This window comes from Dromiciops gliroides, chromosome 1 (assembly GCF_019393635.1).
Source record: "Dromiciops gliroides isolate mDroGli1 chromosome 1, mDroGli1.pri, whole genome shotgun sequence".
Taxonomy (NCBI): domain Eukaryota; kingdom Metazoa; phylum Chordata; class Mammalia; order Microbiotheria; family Microbiotheriidae; genus Dromiciops; species Dromiciops gliroides.
The window spans coordinates 652,892,724-652,917,651 of record NC_057861.1 but is presented as its reverse complement, the minus strand read 5'-3'; the positions used below and the strand labels follow the sequence as shown (position 1 = coordinate 652,917,651).

At 34.2% G+C, this 24,928-nt stretch overlaps 1 protein-coding gene across 2 annotated transcripts in view; it reads right to left on the bottom strand.

The window, feature by feature from the left end:
• CCDC171 (coiled-coil domain containing 171) overlaps positions 1-24,928 on the bottom strand; it is a 437,148-nt gene that overhangs the window by 131,191 nt on the left and 281,029 nt on the right. Inside the window, exon 19 of one of the 2 annotated variants that reach the window (XM_043977119.1) lies at positions 12,745-12,876. The exons of the other annotated variant lie outside the window; for it this stretch is intronic. Within the exon in view, the coding sequence (XP_043833054.1) occupies positions 12,745-12,876 (132 nt within the window). The remainder of the gene's footprint in view (positions 1-12,744; positions 12,877-24,928) is intronic. 2 annotated transcript variants of the gene reach the window in all.

Genomic DNA, 24,928 nt, shown 5'->3' with positions numbered 1-24,928 from the left:
CAGAACTTTTAGGTCAAAGAAAAAATCCTGCAAGCAGTCAGAAAAAAGGAATTCAAGTACAAAGGAACCATAGTCAGGATCATACACAATTTAGCAGTCACCATTATAAAGGAGCAGAGAGCTTGAAATACAATATTCTATAAGGCAAAGAAAGTACCTTTAAAGTCAAGAACAACTTATCTAGCAAAACTGTATAATCCTACAGAGGAAAATGAACCTTTAATGAAGTAGAGGATTTCCAAACATTCATGATGAAAAGACCAATGCTACATAAAACTAACTTTGAAGTGCAAACACAAGAGCAAAGAGAAACAAAAAGGTAAACAGGAATGAACAATTATAAGGGACTAAACAATCTGCTACAAAGAAATGATACTTGTGTCCCCTCTGAACCCTATTATCATTATGGATCAAAGAGGGAATCTAATTAGATAGAAGACCTGAGAGTAATTCTGTTGTCTAGATGATGTTAAATTAATAAAAAAGGGAGGGGAAAGGGAACATATTAGAAGGGTGAAAGGAGAAGAAGGTTAGAGAAAATTACCCCACATAATTGGGATGTAAAAATAGATGTCTATACAAATAAGGAGGAAGAGGTGAGGGGAGTGACTGACATTTTAACTTCACTCTCTTCTTAACTGGGAAAAGAATGAAAGGAAATACACACAGCTGAGTATGAAAATATAATTCACTCAACAAGGAAATAAAGGGAAAAGTGGAAAAGGAAGAAGGAGGAATTAGAGGGAGAGCAAATTAAGGGAGGGATCAGTCTTAAGCATAAGTAAGTTGATAACAATGAACAAAAATATATCTAGCTCTTTTTGGTGGCAAAAAATTGGAAACAGAGTAGGTACCCATCAACTGGGTTAGGGTATATAAATGTAATGGAATACTATTATGCTATAATGCTTTATGATGAAGGGTAGTAAAATTAGCAGAATTTGGAGAACAATTTATACAATGACAACAAAATTGTAAAGTCAAACAACTTTGAAAGACTTAGGAACTCTGATCAGCATAATGACTGACCAAAATTCCAGAGTACTAATGATGAAGCATACTACTCATTTCCTAACATAGAGTACAAAATGATTGTTAAAAACAATATGGTCAATAAGGAAATTTGTTTTGCCGAACTATACATGGGTAGAGCAGGAATTTTTTTTTCTCACTCAATTGGGAGAAAGAGAAGGTATATTCTTGCTGATTGAAAATAATATATAATTTTAGAAAAAGAATCCCAAACGTTCATCTTATCAGAATTAGAACAAAGAAAATATAAAATAAGTTCTACGTTAAGAGATCAATTAAAATCTTTCAAGAGGTTGGTACTTACAATTTTTCTGTTTATTAAACATTTGCCATTGAGAATGTAGCAATTTCTCAACAAAGATATCCCAAACACCTCTCACTTTTCATAGAGGTTTATTTATATAAGTATATTCTCACATACAGACATACCCTAAATAGTACAGATTCCTCTAAGATACAATGTTCATCAAAACAGTATCACGGGGAGTGGAAAGTTTAATAGAAGCAATATAATAAAAAGGTGATCAGGCAATTGGCATGATACTGGCTCTCAGAAATGTTCTATGGCAGATTTTTATAACATACAAATTAAATTATTGTGAAATAGCATCTGTCAAGGGCAACTTTATGAAGAGGGTACTACTTCCTCTCTATTTAGAAATGGATAAATGTAACCTTTAAAAATTTAGTCTCTGGTAGTTAGCAAACTTTAGAATAATAAAATATAACATCTTTCTTAAGTTAATGCTTTTTATTTAATATAAAAGCACAGTTCACTCATACATCATAGAAGCATTTTGTATTTCAATTATTTGTCTTACCTATTTATATGAAATTGCATGTTTTAATTAATAAATTATAACTTTTTCAAAGGGATATAAGTGGTATCAAAAACAGTATCTCTGAATTTAGAATTTAGATTGTGGAAGTGAGTAATAATACTAGTTAAATAGAAAATGAAAATGTTCTCTCTCTTAGGTGCAAATATGTCTTTATTTTATGTGTCACAGACCCCATTCAGACCTGTGCAAAATTTTCCCACACCAGCAACGAGCAAAAGACAATAGTCTTGGGGCAGCTAGGTGGCACAGTGGATAGAGCACCGGCCCTGGAGTCAGGAGTACCTGGGTTCAAATCCGGCCTTAGACACTTAACACTTACTAGCTGTGTGACCCTGGGCAAGTCACTTAACCCCAATTGCCTCACTAAAAAAAAAAAAAAAGACAATAGTCACTTTCCACACTTTCCACATTTTCTTGTACACATTTTTGATGACCATTTGGGAGTATATTTATTAATATATACCTCTAGGCAAAAAACTGTTCCAGAGCAACAATGTAACAAAACAGAATTTCCTGGTTCCCACTCTCTTTTCTGGGTACGTTAGGTAATTTTGGAAGACACCTTAATCTTTAGGAAGTTCCATAAGCTCAGGACACTGGGATATAATTTGATAAATTTGGGGGGAAGTTGTATTTGCAGGTAATCTTGTAATAAGTTGCTATTAATGAATCTGGTTCAATAAGACTTTTGAGGACTGAATGAAAAACTGCTACTTATTTAACCAATAAATAAAGTTAATAAGTACAAATAATTTGCCAGACACAGTGATACAAAGAAAGTGAAAAATATGAAAATAATTCATGTTCTCAAGAATCTTACAACTCTAATGTGGGTCACAACTTGTGAGTAGATAGGAACATTCAAGATGTATATAGAGTTGAAGAGTCAACTTTAGAGGGGAAGGTTCAAGTGACTGAAGAGATCAGTAAGGCTTCCTACAGGAAGTGGCTTGTGAGCTGAATCTTTAAAGATGCCAGAGATATTGAGAGGTAGAGGCAAGGAAAAATAAGATTCCAAGCATAGAGGATTGCCACCAAAGGTAAGGAGATGAGAGATGGATTGTCGTTTGAGAGGAACAGAAAGCAAGTTTTTATCACTGACCATAGAATGCTTAGCGGGGCATAAAACATAGGAAAGTAGAACATTATGATGAGTCTTAAATTCAGTGGATAGACAAAGACAGACAAATGGACAGACAGAATCCTAAGTATAAACTCTATGTTTATATAATAAGGGAATATATGTATACAATCTGTAAATATAATGTAGATACAACATATGTACATATGCATGCATCATTATATATAATATACATGTATCTGTATAACTATATAAGTGAATGTGTTGGGTGTGTCTATATAACAATTATGTTAACTTTTTGTCCTGTCCTTTTTTTTACTTCAAGAATACAGATGCTTGGGAATGATGATGGTCTGTTTAGTAAAATTTGGGACAACTATAAAAAAAAAGAGATTGTTTTTATGCCAAGATCTAGGTTTTGAAAGATTTATTGAATCTTCCTTAATCCTTGAGTTGCATATTCATTGCTATATTTCCCTCTAACTGCTGTCATTTAAATTGTCATGCAGAATAGGGCAAATCAGGGTCAGTTTATGTAAGCGGCATCAATCTGAAGAACTTCATCAGTCTTTATTTCAAGGCATTATGCAAAGAAAACTGACATTAAGAGAGCCTTAACTGACAGCAAATGAAATCAATCAGCAAATCACTAAGCCATAATAAACTCTCTCAATTTGTAGATAACCCTTCCTTTTCCAGGTCTTCACCTAGGCAATTCATCAAACACTGTCTTTTGTGAAAAAAATCAACAACAAAAAATCCCACCAACCCCTAAATACTTTACAGTCCTGCTTACAGTAGTTAAAAGTTTGAGAGTTCACAGTCTTCAATTTCTTAATTATAAGAATAAAAGGGTAATCCTAGTAGAGATTTACTTATTTTTTATGCCATAGAATCTAAAAGTGCTATTAAAAGGTTAAGCTTTGGGTATATATTTTTGACTGTTAATTCTATAGTGACAAAATATATTCATATCATTCAACATCTCTTCTACTCATAGTGCTGAAAGTTATAACAATAATCAAGTTCCATACTTCTATAAGTCTTTTTACCCAAGTGTAGCTCAAACATTTCACAAAAAGACAAATATTGTCACCATCTCACAGAGATGGAACCTTATGCACAGAGAAGTTAGTGTGATAAAGTGACAATACAAAATTTTAAAAAGATAAAATAAGTTGACCCATAACTGAAATACTCTGTATGTCTAGCACCTATCATGCTATATATTGTACTTTGATAAAACTGTAAAGCTATCCAAAATTTTATTTACTGAGTATGTGTTCATTGTTTTTGTTGTTTAGTAGTTTTTCAGTTGTGTCCAACTCTTCAAGACCCCATTTGTTGGTTTTCTTGGCTAAGATAACAGGTTTACCATTTCCTTCTCTAGCTCATTTTACAGATGAGGAAACTGAGACAAACAGGGTTAAGTGACCTGCCCAGGGTCACACAGCTAGTGTCTGAAGACAGATCTGAATTCAAGAAGAGTCTTCCTAGCACTTCCCAGCACTGAGACACCTAACTTCATATGTGTAGCTCCTCAAATGAAACATAACAAATACAATTTTTAGCAAAACAAAAGGCTAGAAATCTCAGCAGTGTATTTCTGGCTCTGTTTATGACCTTAGTACTATTCTTAGGGTTGGTTACACACTAGTTCTTAGGTATGTTCTCTCTCTTAACCCAAAATCTCAAACATGATCCAGGTCCCAAGATGATATACATCTATTCTTTAACTTGTTCACTTTAGGCCCTTTCCTAAATAAAATAACTGAAGGATCGACAGAGTAAAGAACAGAACACATTTATTTCTACCATTTTCTTGAAAGCTAGGCTAGTGAACACAAACTATGGTGGATTTTACCAAGCACAATGATGAACTATACATAATTTTATTGACTGAGGACTGACCCTGCTAAATTTGGAGAGACTCATTATGAAACTCCTGGATACCAAATGATGATTTTTAACAATTTTGGCTAAAAGCAATTCATGAAACCATCTACTACTAATGTATTTACTGAGAACTGTGATTTCCATCAGTAAAAAAAGAGTATCCACACAAACAAAATTATAAATACTTGAAGAGTAGAAATATTTAAGCTTGTGAAAGCAAATAAGACATTAAAAAATAAATTAGGAGGAAGGAGGGACAGAAAATAGGCATCATTAAGTTAAAGTAGCCATGCTCAGTAAAAGGGAAAACCATAAATATTCCATAGCTAAGGTAAATAGTGGAATCATTTTATCTTTTTCATGCTGCTCCTATTCTATACAAAGGTAGAAAGTCATCTCCACTGGGATTTTATGTAATTGTTAGTGAATGTAATCACAGAATCATACACATACCAGTGTCGGTCAACTTCCCTGAAATCAGATTTACTTGCACATCTAGAAAAATACTTCAAAAATCTCAGTCTGAGGTTAAATAAAGTAAGGAAACTTATATTTTGCAAAGGACAGTCACATGAATACATACAAAGAAAAAAGGTGAAATGACAGTAATATACATGAATACATTCTGAGAAAAGAATACCATTTTAAAAAGTGAGCTACTAGGATCGAGTATCCAGTGAACTGGTTACCTATATTATTTACGTCCAAAAAGTCAAAGGATTTTGGGTGTCCTGTGCCCAGGTCTGGGAAGCTAGGTGGCAAAGTGGATAGTGCTGGGCCTGGAGTCATGAAGATTTTAGTTCAAATTTGGACTCAGAGACTTACTAGCTGTGTGAACCTGGCCAAGTCATTTAATCTTGTTTGCCTCAGTTTCCTCATCTGTAAAATGAGCTGGAGAAGGTAATGGCAAATCACCCCAATATCTTTACCAGGAAAACCCCAAATGGGGTCACTAAGAGTTGGAAACCACTGAAACCACTGAACAACAAAAAAACAACAAAATACCCAGGTCAATTTGGGGGTGGGGCAAATTTAGATAAGTTCTTTTACCTACTTTGCCACAGGCCCTGTTGTGATTTTTTTCCTTGTAGTAAACAAAGCTAAATGGAAAAAAAGAATCTTATAAGTCATAAATAGTTTGAAATAATTCATATTGGATTTTATTTGGTGTCAGGTAAGACAACTGACATCAGATCCTTCTAGAAGGGAATAACATTTTCAAACGTTTCACATGAGTAAGGGGAAAATGTTAGAGGATTCCTCAAACATGGCAGAGGCTATACAAAGATTTGCTTTTCTTGTTCTTCCATATCATCTGGCCTCTTCTAAAGAGTTTCATCAACTAAAAAGCACTCCCCACTGGTCTCCCAAATGCAACTTACAACATGGGATAAGGACAGGGACTGGACTTCAATTTCATCTAGAACTTTCACATGAGGCAACTTCCTTTATCAGTACAAGCTGTCACATTCTCTGCAAGTTGAAATTTCCTGGAGTCATGAGGGCTTAAGTGCCTTGCCCAGGGTCACAAAGGCCATAATAATACATATACTAGCATGATACATACCCATATACTATTATTCTCTCTCACAGTTATTTAGCAAATATATTTATTGTCCTAGTGCTAAAAGAAACAAATATTAACTTATTGTCATTAAATTAATACTCAAATTGTGATATGAACTAGTAAGCATTAGTATGCCTTGTGGGCATGCCTCATGCTCTGCAGAAATGTTAATCATAAGGTCTTAGAACTGAAAGAGACTATAAACATCATCTATTCCCATCCCTTCATGTTACCAGATGAAAAGACTAAGGCAGAGGGAGGTAAAGTGACTTATTTGGCCAAGATTGCATTGTTCATTAATCACAGAATCTAAAAATCAGGAAGAGACCATCTGGTCTATATTGTACTGATCACAAAAGCCCATGACCCTGCTGTTGCCCCTGCAAAAAGACCTCCTAATGAAGAGGCAATCTCACCCATGCCACTGCAGGGCTGCTCTCACTGGTAAGAAGTTTCTCTTGACATCCAGTTCCAATCTGCTCCTCTGAATTTCTGCCCTGTGCTGCTCATTCTGCCCCTCATGTCAGGCAGAACAAGTCAAATACTGCTTTTCCAAACGACAGCCCTTTGAATACTAGCATACCCGTCTCCAGGTCTTTCTCCTGCTTCTCCAGCCTTCTTCTCTGTAACTATGGCCTCCAAAACCATAATAGGGTGAACATTTCCTCTTTTCTTTTTGTCGAAAGATTCTCTAAGGGCATGAGCTTGTGACTTGTCCCAAGAGAATCACCCAAACATAAAACCAGCATTTCTTGCTGTTCAATGGCTGAAGAAAGCATTTTCTACATGGAACACCTATGTTACACAAGGTAGATCCCGGTCTAGAACCCGTCTTTATATTCAATCTGGCATTCTTAGGTTGAAGCTGTCAAGCATTTTAATGAGACAAAAAATGGCATGGTGTCAAACAACCAAGGATTTATTTGGGGATGAACTATAGCTTCATCAAGCTAATTGATTTCATTGCCACTGGGAAAAATAAATAAGTCCTCACTAGAAGTGACTCCCATCTTCTGAAGGGCTCTCTCATTATTTGTTTGATTTCTCAAGACTTCTGCCTTCCCCACTTCTAAAAATGCCAGACATTATACAATGTTTTAAAAATTGCATTCCTCAAAATAATTGGAGAGGCCTAAGAGTATCACAAAACCAGAATTATTGATCATTACTCTAACATATTTTAAAGTAATGACCCACTAAAATGGAAATGAAAAGAAGGCCTCCAGAAACCTCAAAAATGTACAATACAAAACATGAGCAGAGTCATAAGAGGAAAAGAACCTGGAATGGCAATCAGTGATTATAAAAGTCTAAGATAGTGGAATTAGAAGGAGAGGAAGAATGACTTTCAGGTCCTAGCACAAAAAACTGAAAATAAAACTAGGGCTACAGCCTAGACATACCAAGGTCTGGGAGAAAAGACATCTGACAACAGAAAGAAAATGTGTAATAAATGGGCATATAGGACTAAAAAAGTCACAGGGGCTATCTATACTATGGTAGTCCTTGATGGTAATTATAGTATAATAACTTTTATTTATAATTTATTTAATAATATTTATAATGATGACCCTGAGCCACCAAAAGTTAAAATATGTTCAACATATTCTGTTTAAATGAGGAAATACTAATGTATTTTATAAAATTTTTATAAAAATTATTTTTTAAAAACTTAATTTGCTTAAATGGGTAAGCTTCAGTTACCTGGAAAATCCTCTTAAGGAAAATATATTATTATTTAATGATAAGAAGTAATTATTTATTATCATATAAATAATATTAGTGTCATACAAATTAGAATTAAAATTTCTAAATTGCTCAAATTTTAAGTGAAAATGCTCACACTGTTTTAGGTTTTAGAATATGCAAAAAATGTTTAAAGGACCTTCATGTAATTTTTTCCAAAGATTATTATATCAAATAGTATAATGATATGTAATATTCTTAGTATATCTAATAATTCTTGATAGTCTACATGTAGGACATTACCTGTTTCATATTTGGATGACTTTTTTAGAATCCATTTTGCTATACATATTTATGATTTAAACTACTTAAATATAGTAATTCAAATATGAAAAAAATCCCATGTCTATGGGAATTTGGCTATTTTAAGAGATTTCTGTATTCCAACAGTCAGTTGTATTACACATACCTAAAACCCATACCAAATAAAAACAGTGCAATTATAGGGTAGCTTAGTACTGATTATAAGAATTATTATCTTTAGGGTAAACAATTTGGTTTTAAATTGTTCTTAAATAACTTCATAATAAATGCTTACTTTTTAATAGTTTATAACTATGTATTTACAGAATACAATATAGCATCTACAAAGGGTAACTGTAGAATCCTGGGCTAATCTTTATGCAATTTGCAAGAGGTTTTGTTGTTGCTGCTGTTGTTCTTTTTGAATGAAATGAGTCAAAGTATTGAAACTCATGCTGTCTGAGAACAGGTACAGTTTATGCAATACTAGCTTTCCAAGCCAGCCATTGTGTCTGGTTAACTCAGTTGGTTAGAACATGAGTATATAGGTCTCAAGGTCATAGGTTTAATCCCTGTACTCGTCATTATTTCTGTATTGGGGTGAATGAATAAGATGAGATCAACGTACACTATAGTAAGCAACTAGAATTATCTTTGTATTCAATGGAAAAGGAGATGTTTAAATATGAGTTTCTGTACATTTAATCCTTGACTTTGTAAACTATAAAGTATTACAAAAAGTGAGCTGATTATGTTTATAATGCAATTATTTTTTATCAATGACTTCCCAACTGAGGTTGTTAACTAGTGTCATTTTTTTTAACACTTTGGGGTTTTCTTCTCTTTTAAAGAAGTACAGCCCAGTACCTCGTGGCAGCCTTGGTTGTTGATATTTGGGAGATCAAGGTCTGGCTATGATTTTGCTTCTATGCCTATAGGAGCTTTGACTGCAGCAAAGGCAGCATCTGGAGCCCCTAGCAAAGATTATGTCACAGGAGACATACTTTGATTGACACATCAAGTGACATGGCAGCTTCAAGAGGGGGATAAGCTATGCTCCCCTTGATCAAAACAGTTGTGATTTAAAGCCTTTGAGGAAACAAAGGGGGAATCAAATGGAAAAATGTGGAAGGGAAGAACTCAAATCAAACATTCTTCCAAATATACAAAACAAATAGGCTGCAAGAGAAACTCTTAGAAATGAGAAAATCAAGCTTTGACACCTTAGTGCATCCATTATTGCCTCCTAAAATCAAAGAGGTCAGCCACATTCTATTTTTCCTGTGTAGCACACATTATGTATGACCTCATCTGGATGCAGATAAGGAATAAGTTAACCAATCATTCTTTCAATAATATCTAACAATTTCCCTTTTGTCCAGAAATATGCCAGGAATATAGGTTAGCTTCTTTAAAGAATATAACCAACAGCATATTTGTGGATCATCAACCTCCTCAAGTCAGGGCTATTCAAATTAGAAGAAATGGTGTGCACCATTAGTATAGCCTTCCACAGTAATCAGATGTTGCTCATTAACATGTTCTTGGGACAGCCTATTTTCCCAAAATATAGTCAGAGAACAGGGTCAGAGAAGGGTTAAATTTTAGAATGTGTGCGTGTGTATATATATATATATATATGTATATATGTATGTATATATATATACATATATATATGCTTCCTATAAAATTATTCTGTGTATAAACAATGGAAATGGGGACATTTAATAATATTAATGTTTTATTCAAAGAGAATTATTATGCATCTACTGATTTGTCTACAGAATTATATAAACTGTGGCCTACAATATCATACACAGATGCATCAATATAATTTTATAAATGGAGGAACAAAATTACTTCATGCATCTATAATGTTTTACCCTTATCATCCAGCATGGATGTCTGATCTTGTCTTTCATAATACTAATGCTTTATACAATTACTTGGTGCTTTTCTCCCCAAAAGAGTTTTACAAACTACCAACCAGTAAAACAAACAATTCTACCACAATTCTGGAATAGATTTCTAAACTACTGTATATAAACAGATATAGCTAGAGAGTGAAATGGAGGAGAATTCAAATCCTGTAAAAACTCATGAATCATTTAAGTAGGTGATACTTTGTATTGCTACTTAAATTTAAGACTTGATAAGGATGCCCAAGACAAGGTTCTGGCATTTTCATCTAGAAATCTATAAAACTCAGAGCCTCAAATTATATGTTTTCCCAAGAACAAACATTTTAAAAATGAAATAAAAGTTTTGGTTCAATGGCAACTGCCACTTATGCAATCACCAAATCCAAAGAAGTATATAGTGAAAGGAGTACTGAATGTGGTCCAAGAGTCAGAATTTTAGCCATGTTATTTACTAGCTGTGTAAATACTAGCTACATAGAACGTGTCACGATACCCTTCCTTTGGGCGTTGAGTTTCATTAACCACAAGATGGACCAAAATCTCTCTGATTTTCCTTCTAGTCCTAAATTTTATGATGCTAGCTTTCTAGGAAATGTCTTATCCAGTTTCTGACCTGTGATAACAGGGACAGAGAAAGATATGCTTATTACAAAGCTTTTTTCCAATAATTAAGTCAGGATTCAGAAGTGCTAACAATAATATTTTGAAATGTTATTGTTCGCATTGAATAATAACATCTTAGGCATTTAGGGTTTTTAAGGGACATATTTTAATAGGATTATGGTCACAAGCCTTTGTCTTCCCTGCTTATTTACAGGGGTGCTTAATCTTTAGAAGCCTATAGATTCCCTGGAAATTGGATTTTTGTAAAGGAATTTGACCCTATGAGGAAACTAGGACTGAGGCAAGAAGTTAGAGGTGGGAATGGGGAGGAAGAGGAAAGAAGTAGGAAGCATTTGTGTGTGCTAATAGGGGCTTGAAGAGTATGCTCAATGTTTTGTTTCTGAATGAACACAGTTAAGTTGGGTTTGGGGATACACAAAAACCCTCTTCCTCAGTGAGAAAGTGATGAATAACTAACTGCATAATCAAATTTCTAAGTTGTTGGTAGGGAGTGAAGAAGAATGAAGCTAAAGAAGAGAGGAGTATATATTTGAACCTGGGTGAGGGGCAGGGAGAGGAAGCATATATTTTAACCTTGTGTTAAATCAAAACACAGAGTCAGTATGCTTATTCATAAAAGTCTTTAAGAAAGTCCAATTATCAAATAGTTAATGATTTGTAAAATTGTACAGTTTTAAGTATAGACATATTTTTATAATTATATCAGCGGCAGAATACCTTAGGAAAGAGTACTTTTCTTTGTAGGACATTAATGATGGTAATTCTCATGGACAAATTAAATTTAAGAAAGAAGTGAAAAAAATTTTAAAAATTAATTGTCATACCTGTTAGAATTCTTGTCTGACACCAACTAAAATCATATAGTGTCCAAAATTTAAATAGAAAATAAACCAACTAGAAAATCTACTGGAACATTAAAATGAAATTTAGAGGTATAGGCTCTTAAAAGTTTTATGAGATTTTTAGATATATTCCTAAAACCATAGTGATATTCACCATATAATCTGTAGCTTCCTGCTCTTTGCATAGAACTTGGAGAATTTTCATATCATGGTACTATGTATTAAAAAGACAATAAAAAGTTTTGACTTATTTTTTTTAAATCTTTAACCCTGAGAGAAAAAATATATCATTATAATTTAAAGCATATCATAATTTAAAAATAAGGACATATCTAAAGTTGCATGTAACAAACGCATTTCTAGAAATCAGAAAGAAGGGCTTATAAAATTTCTTCATTTAAAATTCTTGTTGTTTGGAGTTTTATGGCTTAGGGTGTATCTTGATTTTTATAAACAAATGATTATCTGTGGTTCTGACATAGTAGTTTTAAAATTAGTTATGGTTGGAAAAAAAATGTCTTTAGTAATAAGAAATAATTATAATTTAAATTAAATTAATATTGAGGCAAGACATTTTGGATTTAGCTTTTTTTAATTTCTAGGCTTCTGTTTCTTAATAATTTAACATGTTTTTTTTAATGAAACAAGCTAGGAGATGTCTCATTGTTTTGTCTTGCTCAGATGCAAATGATCTTTCAATGATTATTTTCAGTTATATTATATTTGGAATATTTTCTTTGATAAAAAATATATTCTCCAATTATTTAATAGGGCAATTTTCAAATAAGACTTCAGTTATTTCTGAAATGTACTATATAGGTGGGAGGAAATTAGTTTGCCTTTCCTTTAAGTTGCTGACCACAACACTTTGAAGCTTGCATCCTCTCCATTTAGTGCAATTTATTTTTCTACACATCTTTGTATCAAACAAGGTTATTTAGACGCTAACCTGGCATGCTACAACCTCTGGCCCGCCCTTCAGCCCCTCCAATGCAAGGGTCTCCAGGTGCAGTTTGGGTAGCTGCAGGGTGAAGTCATTCCTGCTTGCCGCAGTCCGTGACAGCGAGATCTGATCTCTGACCTAAAGGGAAAAAAACAGCATCAATGGTAATTCCCCTTCAGACACATTAACTGGGATGAACTGGGTCCCCTTGAGCCCACTGAGTGGACTTGCATTGATCGTTGGACCTGAAATCCATGAATAAATTTAGGACTAATTGATTTTTCGTTGCAAATAAATCTCTAATTCAGAGTGCTGGGGGAGAATGTTAAGAAGAAAAAGCATCTTCCTTCTGCCTCAAGTGGGGTGGAGGGGGGTAGGGAGACGAGGGTGGGAGTCACTTGGAGCTCTTCTGATCAAGTGGTTTCAAATTATTTTTTCACAGTCTAACCTTCAAAAAACAACACACCTTCTTAAAAAAAAAACACAAAGAATCAATGGAAGAAAAAATAAAAATAAATACAACAAAGGCATGTCCCCTAATTGCTATTTTTCTTAATAGAATATTTAATCTAGCTGGGATACTAACAATACTAATAAAATAATTAAGAGTTGCTGCTCTTTGGAAAGCAGAACTTCATTATAGTATACGTCCAAGTATAAATGCAAGTATACTCAAAACAAAAGAAAAAGATATTCCAAGAATATCCAGAGTAAGCTTTCACTACCAGTTTCCTTAGTAAATGGTGCTTTCTAGATAATTTTTATCAAGATACAATTTAATGCATAGTAATCAATTTAGTCACACAATTTCTGAGTGATATAACCTAGAGAGAAAACCTGTAGTAATTGTACAAAATGTAGTTTAAGTATTCCAAAGATATATAAAAAAAACAGACAACAGATATGAGACACCGCTTCTCTGTCCAAAATTGCAACCACATGCAGTTGGTATCACACTGCCACCTTCTGGATAAAAAGGAAATTGCTTTAATAATAAAATAACTGATGCAATGAAAACCACAGAAACTCAAATAAAATGCTCAGAAAAGCAAACATACTAAATATTTTAGCTTTTAATTCCCAAAATGACTAATAATTTTATTCATTGATGACATTGCTTTTACTTGAGATCCCTGAGTTTCCATTTATAGTCATAATTTAATTAATGCAGTTTTCGCACTTAAAGCATATTTCCCCTTTCAAAAATATACAACAATACAAAAATATACAACATTTAAGAAACATTTCATGATGGTAGAGAAATTATAATAATTTATCTCTTTGATAACATATTAATATATAAAGTTGTGTACATTATACACATTTCAAAACTATAAAGAAATGTACCTGATGAAATAGTTACTGAGTGGAAAGACAATAGAAATTATTTTTAAAAGTCTATTACATAGCGAAATATCTTTTTACCCTTTTTACTTACTAGTTTAAATATACTACATTTTAATAGCAATTACATAAACATTAAAAACTCTATTTTTAATCCTGCTCAAGTTCCTTGTAAAACTGCAGAAAATATTGCAGATTACACAGAGGAACTGCATAAATATCATTTCACATGAATATCCAGTGTTTTGTCATATACCCCAAACACACATATATATACAATGCTTTTTTTTAATTCTCTATTAGTCCATAGGAATAGAGAGCCACATATTTCCCAGGTTGAACTGAAGAGTTTTTGTCAATACCTGTGGCTTCCAAACATATGCACTATAATACAATTTTTATAACAGTATGGGCAAAACATACACATAACACTATGTACTAGGTTCAGAATATACACTTGCCTGGAACAAACATTCTCCAGAGCCTTCCATCAATATAGACAGTTCTGTTAAACTTATTTAATGTAACACAAAAACACGATAATTTACAAATATATCTGATTTAAGTTTTACATTTTATATGTGAATCACCTTCTCTGGCTTTTTTGTCACCAATATGCACATAGATAAGAGAAAACATTAATGTGGATTAAGGTACTAAGAATTTATCAACATCAAACCACTAGTGTTTTTCCTTCTACCCTTCTGAACCACAGTCAATAGATCTAAATATTTTACTGCACCCTGGCCAATTCATTGTTTGATGTTTAAAAACTCACCCAGAATCAAAGAAAATTTATTAAATTTGAGTCCCCAAATGAGATACTATTAGCTTTGAAAGTCAAGTTTAACTGCGATATTGATGATTCTCTTTTTTCTGTGACAAAATTCACCAGGGAAATCCTGGATGTCAAAGTACAAAAGCAGATTGCTAATACTGGCAAACACACACACACACACATGCGCACGCGCGCACACACACAATATGTATAATACACAATAAATTTCAGGAACTTGTGGTCCTTCAACCAGATTAACATCAGGCTCCAAAACGTCATCTATGAAATCTGACATATAGTAGCTATAGGGCAATATTTTGCGTATTTTCTTATTTATATTTTAATTCTATTTAAATGACATCATTGGTACTGGAATTTGATGTCACTTGATAATAAAATCAACACACTGCACTACTATGATTATTTTTCCAACATTTCCTTTTTTAGTAAAAAATGTCACAAACTCATGAATTATAAATTTAAAGGAAATTTACACAAACTCGTAGAATTCATCATTTCCATATTACTGAGAAGGATTGTTTTAAGTATTGACAATGCCATTGAAATTATCAAGAGATAGAAATGGTCAATGGGAATTGAATCAAAGAAACCAACATTAAAACTATTTCTATTATATAAGGACTACTATATTTGTTTTTGTTGTTGTTGTTGTTGTTTTTAAATATGGCAAAAATATAAGAGATTCTACAAAGTGTTCCAAAAACATTATGGAAAAGGTTTTAAGAAAAACCCAGAAATAAGATTGGTAATTCTTTTATTTTTCAAAGAGGAAGGTAACACTTTAAGACTTTGGAGAAATAATGAAGAAAAGTATTTAAATGGTACAAAGTACCTAAAGTCCTAAGACAAGATCAAATTTTATGTAGCTAAATTATCCTTAGAAGATAACATTAATTAAAATGGAAGGGGAAATACGGGGTCCCACAAATTATTTTCTAATATAGACCACATTTTTACTGTTATCGAATTGACCAAAACATAGAGACAAAAAAACCCAACAACAAAAACAACAACATAGAAACAGTAAAAGGTCCAGTTATATTTATTGTTTAATGATTGCCAAAAAAAGCATTTGACTCAGTAGAGCAAAAAGCAACCTTAAAGACTCTCCTCCAACAAGGAATCTTTCATGCATATGTTAATGTCATACACGATAATTTGATGAAAGTATGAAGATTAGTTTATTCAATGATCTTTTGATTATTTGTGTCAAACAAAGCAAAAAATGGAAAATGTATACCTGATGAGGGTTTTCTTTCAACACTGTCATGAAGAATGTCTTGTACAGGGTCTAAATCAGGGGTGTGTGTGTGTGTGTGTGTGTGTGTGTGTGTGTGTGTGTGTGTGTGTGTGTGTGTGAGAGTGAGAGAGAGAGAGACAGACAGACAGACAGACAGATTCCTTTGGCAGTCTGGTGAAATCTGTGGACTGCTTATGAGAATGTTTCAAAATAATTGAAGGAAATTCTAATTTTAAGTTAGAGATTAGTGAAAATAAAGATGCATTTTTTTCCTAAGTTCATGAATTCACAAAAATGTATCACTGGACCCCAAGTTAAGGACCCCTTTCTAAAAGGATTCTCCCGAGATGATGTTTTGTAGCTTAAAACAATCAGTAGAGGGGACAGCTAGGTGGCGCAGTGGATAGAGCACCAACCCTGGAGTCAGGAGGACCTGAGTTCAAATCTGGCCTCAGACACTTAACAGTTACTAGCTGTGTGACCCTAGGCAAGTCACTTAACCCCAACTGCCTCACCAAAAACAAACAAACAAAAAAAAACAATCAGTAGAAACAATGCAAGTACCCTCAATGAGATCTATGATTAATCAAAAAAGATTAGCTTGGAATAGCCACCAAACGTAAAAAGAACTAAACAATGATATATTTAGAGCAACAGAAATTTTTTTTTACAAGATCTATATGATAATGTATCTAATAATTGTACAGGATGAAATGTGGAAAGGTTGTAATCCATACCAATAGAGTGAACATCCTTATCAATGAGATTATCAATTCAGTGAAGTACTGAAGTCTTAGATAAAAGAAGAAGAGGGAGAGAAGTGAGAGAAAAGAAAGGTGAATTTCATCTTATTGTGTTAAATTCTGGAAGTGACAGGTAGGAAAAACTGAATTGTAATCATAAGCAAAGTTTTCTGTTGCTATAACGAAATTTGAAATGTGAGGGAGAAATCAACAAAATTATTTTATTCTTCTGAAAAAACTGATATGTAGCTTACACCTGTAAACCTGTTAGTCTCTACGAACTGTTAAGGACTTTCTGATGCCCTAAACTAGCGAGTGACCCAATATTTTTGTTTCTATTGGCATCATTTACCCTATAATTGAAATGTTATGATCCTTTGTCTTCTCATTTATAACTATAATAACTATAATAATAACTATAGAAAAAGCTCACAATTACATACATTTCTAGTTAAAAGCAATGGCTAGCAATAGTCATCTTACAATAAAGCAAAGCTGCATTTTTTTTCTTTTTCCATTGTCTTCTTATTCCTATCACATAGTAAGTGCTTAATAAATGTTTACTGGTTGACTAACTTTGGGTGACCATTACCTTCAGTTCTTTGGAGACTACTGTATTCCATGACTCACAATCATATAACAACACTAGAAAAATATTGGTATTAAAATGACATGCCTTCACAGTGGATAAAGCACAGGTCCTGGATTCAGGAGAACCTGAGTTAAAATCTGACCTCAGACACTTGACACTTACTAGCTGTGTGACCCTGGGCAAGTCACTTAACTCTCATTGCCCCAGAAAACAAACAAATGACATGCCTTAATTTCAGGGAGAAGGTTGAGGGTCATTAAAGAACTTTTCAATTTCCCAAAAGCAATCCAAACCCCTCCATCCATCACTTCTGTTGTTCAAATTTGGGCCTAATTCATTATTCATTTATGGTGGTTCTGTAAAATCTATATACTGATGAACCAGCTCTTTTGGTTGTTCATTTAACTCCATATCATAGTTTGGAAAATAGGCATTTTTCATTAAATAATTTATAAAATCTTCAGGAAAAGATAGTGGAAGATTATGATCAATTATGGCCTCATAAAACAATAAGAAGCCATAGAACAAAGAACAAGTGTAAAGTTACCTTGGTGCAAGCTCCAATTAAGTAAAGCCATTAGATGGACAAATGTGCCTGAATGTGTTGGGGGGAGAGGGGGTTAAAAAAAAAAAGATGCAAAAATCTGTAAAGATTCAAGAAAACTCTTTTCTGTATTAGAGCTGCCATATTTAGAATTTGATATCACAGTCCCACATATGCTTCCTCTAAGAGGAGGAGTGACATGGTAAGATCTGAACTTTAGGAAGACTACCTTGATATCTGAGTGGAGAATGTACCAGAGAGGGTCAGAGATAAGGCAGGGAAACCAACCAGGTCATTACCATAGTCCCACCATGACATGATGAGGGCCTGTGCCAAGGAGGTAGTAATATCAAAAAAGAGAAGGTGGTATATACAAATGTTACAAAGGTACAATAAACAGGACTTGGCAACAGAATTGGATATGGGAGGTGAGAGAAAGGAGTCAAATATGACAATAGGATTTCCAGCCTAGGTGACTGGGAGAATATTAATAAGGAATTTGGGAAGTCTGGAGTCTGGAGAGACAAGATAATGAATTCAGTTTTGAATTCATTTAAAATTCCTAAAGGATTTCCAGTTCTAATTGTCCACTAAGCAGTTGGAGAAGTAAAACTGGAAGTAAGGAGAGAGGATAGGGCTCTGTAGAGAGATGACAACTGACTCCATGGAAGCTGATAAGATCACTAAGTGAAATAATGTAGAGGAATAAGAGAAAAGAGCCTAGGACAGAGCCCTGGTGAACACTTATCTAAGCAGGTACGACCTGGATAAAGACTAAGTAAACACCTTTTGCATCTATCCTTTTTTCTCTACTTACCTAGCTCCCATCCCATTCACACCTACTGAAATAGCCACCTAATTGTTTTTCCTCAATGGCCACTAAGGAACTTTTCAGCTCTAAATTTATGATCCTATGATCTATAATCCTTTAAACACAGTGGTAATAATGCTTCATGGACACTTTTCACTTCTCTTTCTAGAGCTTCATTAAATTCTAAAAATTCCCATACCAATATGAAACTGAATTCCTCAATTCCCTTTCTCTTCTTATTTGTTTAATGAACTGGGTAGCTAATACTACAACTATATGCCTCCAGGTCACTGAAATCCATTTGTGGAGAATACTATTAGTACTACAACTACTGTAGTAACTTGAATTTGTATATCACTTTCATGCTCCACAAATTTGCTTTTGAATCTAGCCCCAGCTAATTTTTTCATCATTTAAAAAAATAAATAAAAAGAAGAATGGGCATGTTGTAGAGAACCCCAATCTCTACAATCCAAATTCATATCTACAAGTGTCCAACAAAAAGGTCTAAAAGAGTACTTTAGAGAGTTTCAAATGATCTTAGTGGTTATTAGTCTTTATACTGTAATGATTGGAATAACGCCACCTGCTGGAGACTTACTGTAGCAAAGCTCTGCCATGAGGAGAAGGCCTCTGAGGGCAAGCCATGTGGTCAAGGTCCTTAGCGTCAGGAAGTGACATTTGCTCATGGGTATTGTCTATCAAGGCTAAGAGCCAATCAACTTGAGGAGCCTCCCATTTCTGGGAGGAGGACACAAAGTAGGAAGCAGACACAGGCAGAGGGGTTCTGTCTCTTTTGGTTCCTGACCTCGCCATGGTGGGTCAGATGATAGGGTCTCTTAGAAATAAATAGTTAGATTTTTACCTTTCTCTCTGATCCTAATGGTCTTTAATAAATACTTAAACATTTAAATACTCTTGCTAAAGCTTATAATTTATTGGTGACCACTCATCAGATTTTGGATAGCATAGCTAGAATTTTAGCCCCTTACAATATCCTTATCATTCATCTCCTGAAAAAAACCCTCTCTTTCCTCAAGTACCTAGAAGAAGGCAGAGAGAAACCCAGCCTGAGCTATGGATCTAGGGGTGGGTTTGGGGTGGGGGTACAGTTGGGTATAGGTGCAGTAATGGATGAGAAACCTGGTGAGTTCCCCAATGAGGTTCTTTCCTCCAAGCCAAACTGAGAAACATCCCATCCTATGGATTTCTGAATTATACTAATAGTAGAATGGAAAAAAGAAGAAGAATAAAGTACACTTCTGTAATTTCATTAGCTAATAATAAAAAATGCTCATGACATAATTAAGTATAATGATAAACTGTTATTTTTGTATTTGTGAAGCATTAGACTTCTCAAAGAATGTTCATAAACATTATTTCCTTTGAGTCTTAGGACAATTTTTTCATGGAGGTCTAGTTACCCTCATTTTATAGACATAGATACAGATGCTAAGAAATTAAGTGACTTGCTCAAGTTAGTTAGTGAAAAAGCCTAGTAATCTTTCCAGTGTATTAGTGATGCTCTCACTGGACAAACCAAAGCAAACAGTCATTATTTAATAACAGAACAATTTATTTAAGTTCTTGCTACCTCAGTTTCTCTACTTTTAAAATAGTGATACTTGTTTAATAGTTTGCTTCCCTATGTTTATGAACATAGCATTTTTTTTTCTTTCTTTCTTTCTTTTTTTTTTCAGTGAGGCAATTGGGGTTAAGTGATTTGCCCAGGGTCACACAGCTAGTAAGTGTTAAGTGTCTGAGGCCAGATTTGAACTCAGGTACTCCTGACTCCAGGGCCAGTGCTCTATCCACTGCGCCATCTAGCTGCCCCTATAACATTTTTTTAATTCCATAAAAGCAGTTTTCTAATGAACTATGGGAAATGTTATTTAATTAACATTTTGAAATGGTGATTTTTTAAAAAATCATGAGATTAATTTTGAAAGTATAGATATGGACAAAAAATACACAGTCCAAATTTTAACAGTAGTAAAATTTATTATGCTTGACCCACACTTAAATACACATACACACACATTATAAACAAATCTGAAAAAACACTTACACAATAATCATCCTCATATAATTATCAACCAAGCCATGAGGTCTTTAAATCAGAAATGTATCCTATTATACAAATTGGCCCCCAAACTTGCAATTGTTAAGCTAGAAAAAAACGTAACTTGATCAAGACCTTTCTTTAAAGTACTGATTGTGTTTTCAAAGCTATGTTTTAGTTACAGAACATGTACCATGGAGTATGTTCCCAAAATGGATTTTAATGACCTTGATTTACAAAAAGAAAAATTTCCAAGACAAAAAAGACTGTCTAATATATTAACTGATGGCATAGTCCCCTACAAAATTATATAGTCTTTATTAAGGTAAATTGCTCCAGATGAAGAAGACAGAAGACTGAAATGAGTTATTTAGAGTTTTTAAGCTAGAAACAGTTAAGCACATGTATATGACATTCTGCAATGTCTTATCTTTCGTTTGTCAAGGTTTTTAAATCCCTCTTGAGCTGGAGTACCATTTTTAGCTTGGCTAGGTCAGAATGACACTGAACAATATGAGTGATGACACACTAGACAGCTATATGGACAGAGTTGTCATCAGCAAGCCAGCTGTGCTAACACCTGTATGTCCTGCACAACTGATCTTTAGGAATGAGGATCAAGAAAGTCAGAATGGTGAAATGGAAGGGAATCGTATGAGAGGGAAGTGAAGGTTTATGAGTCCAATACAAGAAGTAATTTATTATATACTACTAAAAATAGGCTAGTAGAAACATAAAACAAATTAAAGAAAATCATTTTTCAAGTTTTAAATATAGTATTATCCTCATGATTATCATATATAATGTTTATTTCTTTTATATTTCTTAAAATTCACTAAAATCTAAAAATTAAAAGATGCTTATATGTTTATATACACACAGCTCTTGAGCACTAATTAATATATGCTATTTTATTTTCAAATCATAAAATAATGAAATAATTTTTTAAAGAAAAAACACTTTCTACACAATAACCCTGTGAGGTCATACCTTTTTTCTTCTTCTTCAATCCTTCAGAATATTTTATCTTCCTTCAAAATTCAGGTCAGGTGCCACCTTTCTGTGAAGCCTCAAATACTTCCAGGCAATAGTATTATATATGGTACTATCTCCCACCTCAAATTTTCCTAGAACTCTGTGTCTGGGCTTCCTTTCACTCTGCTCACATCTGTTAGAATTATCTGTACTAGAATTATACATCACCTATAAATTGTATACTCCTAGAAATCAGGGACTTTCATTTTGTTTTTGTATTCCTAGAACTTAGCACACAATAGGTAAGTTTAGTTGATTTTTTTTTAATTGTTGAATGTAAGAAACTGTGGCTCAGAAAGGTTTGGGGACTAAGATTTGAATTTAAGTCTTCTAATTCTAAATTCAGTATACTTACCATTAAACCATACTTAATAAATTAAACAGGACTACCAATTTCCCCACTCCTCCCTTGCTCATTCTAATAACAGCTGTTTTTACCTCTCCTCCCTAGTTCCTCACTGCCTCAGAGACCTGGATTCCACTAATGGAATAATCTTATTTCTGATAAATGAACTTTCACTTGATCATTCCAAGAATCAGGACTCCACATCATTTCCTGGGCACCAGGTCCAAACCATGGCAGGAAAATAGCCATACCCCTCCATTTTCGGGGTGGTCATCCCCCTTTAGAATGTAAGCTTCTTGAGGGCAGGGACTGTCTTGTTTGCTTGTATTTATATCACTACCATTTAGCAGTGACTGGCACCTAATGAGTGCTTAACATATGCTGTCTATCTGTCTGTCTATCATCTACCTATTATATACCAAGAACTGCGCCTAATGCTAGAGATAGAGAAAACAGGAGTTGCTGCCCTCACAAAGCTTACATTCTTTTGGAAGAAAGTCACCTGTATGCAGAAAAACAAATATTTATACAAATAGATAGACAGTAATGGTTGTGGGGAGCACTGAAAATCAAAGAGAACCTGAAGAGACTTTCTGCAGGAAGAACTTGAGTTCAGCCCTGCAGGAAGTTAAGCCATCTGAGACAGAAGGAAGGAGTGAATAGAGTCCAGAGTTGGGAGAGGGAATGCATTATGGGGAATACCAAGCAGGCTATATTGGTTGGGAATACAAAGTCCATAAAGAAGAAGAATGTAAAATTAGTGAGGAAAGGTAGGCTGTGTGTAGACTGTGAAGGGCTTTAAAGTCCAAACAAGGAAGAGGGTATTTCATCATAGAGGTAAGAGGGCTTTCATTTGAGCTTTCTGGGGAGACTGGCAGGGTCTGACCAAGAATTAGGCGACTATATGGAGGACAGCTTAAGAAAGGGACAGCATGAAGAGATTTCCTGTTGCCCCTCCCAGCCTTCCAAGCTTAGATTATTTAGCTAAAGTGAGCAGTATGTAGAAACATATTGAATTGCAGCTTTTAAGTCTCTGGAAGCCCAGAGCTTCCCAAAGTGTGGGCAAGCCCTCTAAGGGACATGGAGGCTAACAGGAAGGGAAGAATATGAAGCAACGACCAAAATTACTAGATATTCTCAAGTACCATTCATGCATATTCACTTTTTAAATGAAGTAAAAGTTAAATCCAAGTAAACAAAAGCAGGATTTATATAATGAATTCTCTCCAAATGATGCAAGTTGGAGGGGAGAAGGGGTTGCATCATCACGCAAAAATAGCAAGCACAGGTTGCTGTCCCTCCCTCACGTAAGTCCCAGTGATCCCATGAGAGGGATTCCAGTTCTCTATATATTTTAGATAAGGGCCTCATATCTAAAATATAAATGAATCAAATATACAAGAAAACAAGTTATTCCCCAACTGAGAAATGGTCAAAGGGTATGAACAGGCAGTTTTCAGATAATGAAATTAAAACTATCTACAGCCAGGGGAAGCTAGGTGGTGCAGTGGATAAAGCACCAGCCCTGGATTCAGGAGGACCTGAGTTCTAATCTGGCCCCAGACACTTGACACTTACTAGTTGTGTGACCCTGGGCAAGTCACTTAACCCTCATTGCCCCAGGAAAACAAAAACCAAAAAACCAAAAACCTATCTACAGCCATATGAAAAAATGTTCTCAATCACTACTGATTAGAGAAATGCAAATTAAAACTACTCTGAAATACCACCTGACACCTACCAGACTGGCTAATATGACAAAAAAGGAAAATGATAAATGCTGGAGGAGATGTGGGAAAATTGGAACAACAATGCACTGTTGGTGGAGCTGTGAATTAATCCAACCATTCTGGAGAGCAATTTGGAATCATGCCCAAAAGGCTTTAAAACTATGCATACCCTTTGACCCAGAAATACCACTACTAGGTCTATATCCCAAAGAGATCATAAAAAGGGAAAAGGACCCACATGTACAAAAAATATTCATAGCTGCTCTTTTTCTGGTAGCAAAGAATTGGAAATTGAGGGGATTCCCATCAATTGGGGAATGACTAAACAAGTCATAGTATATGAATATAATGGATTTCAGAAAAACCTGGAAAGGCTTAACTGAATTGATGCCGAGTGAAATGAATAGAACCAAGAGAACATTGCACACAGTTACAACATTTTTTGATGATCTACTGTGATAGACTTGAGTCTTATCAGCAATTCAATGATCCAAGACAATGCCAAAAGACTGATGGTGGAAAATGTTCTCCACATTCAGAAAAAGAACTATGGAGTCTGAATACAGACTGAAGCATATTATTTTGACTTTGGTTATTGCTTTTTTGTTATTGTTCTTTATTCTTGCAGTTTTTTCCCTTTTTTCTGATTAATGTGAAAATATATTTAACATGATAGCAATGTATGACCTATATCAAATTGCTTAATGGCCTTGGTAGGGGAGATGGAAGGGAGGGATTACTACATAAAGTCTGGAAATCCCTTACAGTATCCTATTCTATCTCTGCAGTGATAATCTATAGGCAAACCAATAAGACACTATAGGAAAGAAAAATAAGAATTTATAAAGCACTTATCCTGTGCCTAGCACTGTGCAAAGCACTCTACAAATATCATCTCTGATGCTTACAACAACCTGGGGAGGTAGTTACTATTATTATGCCCA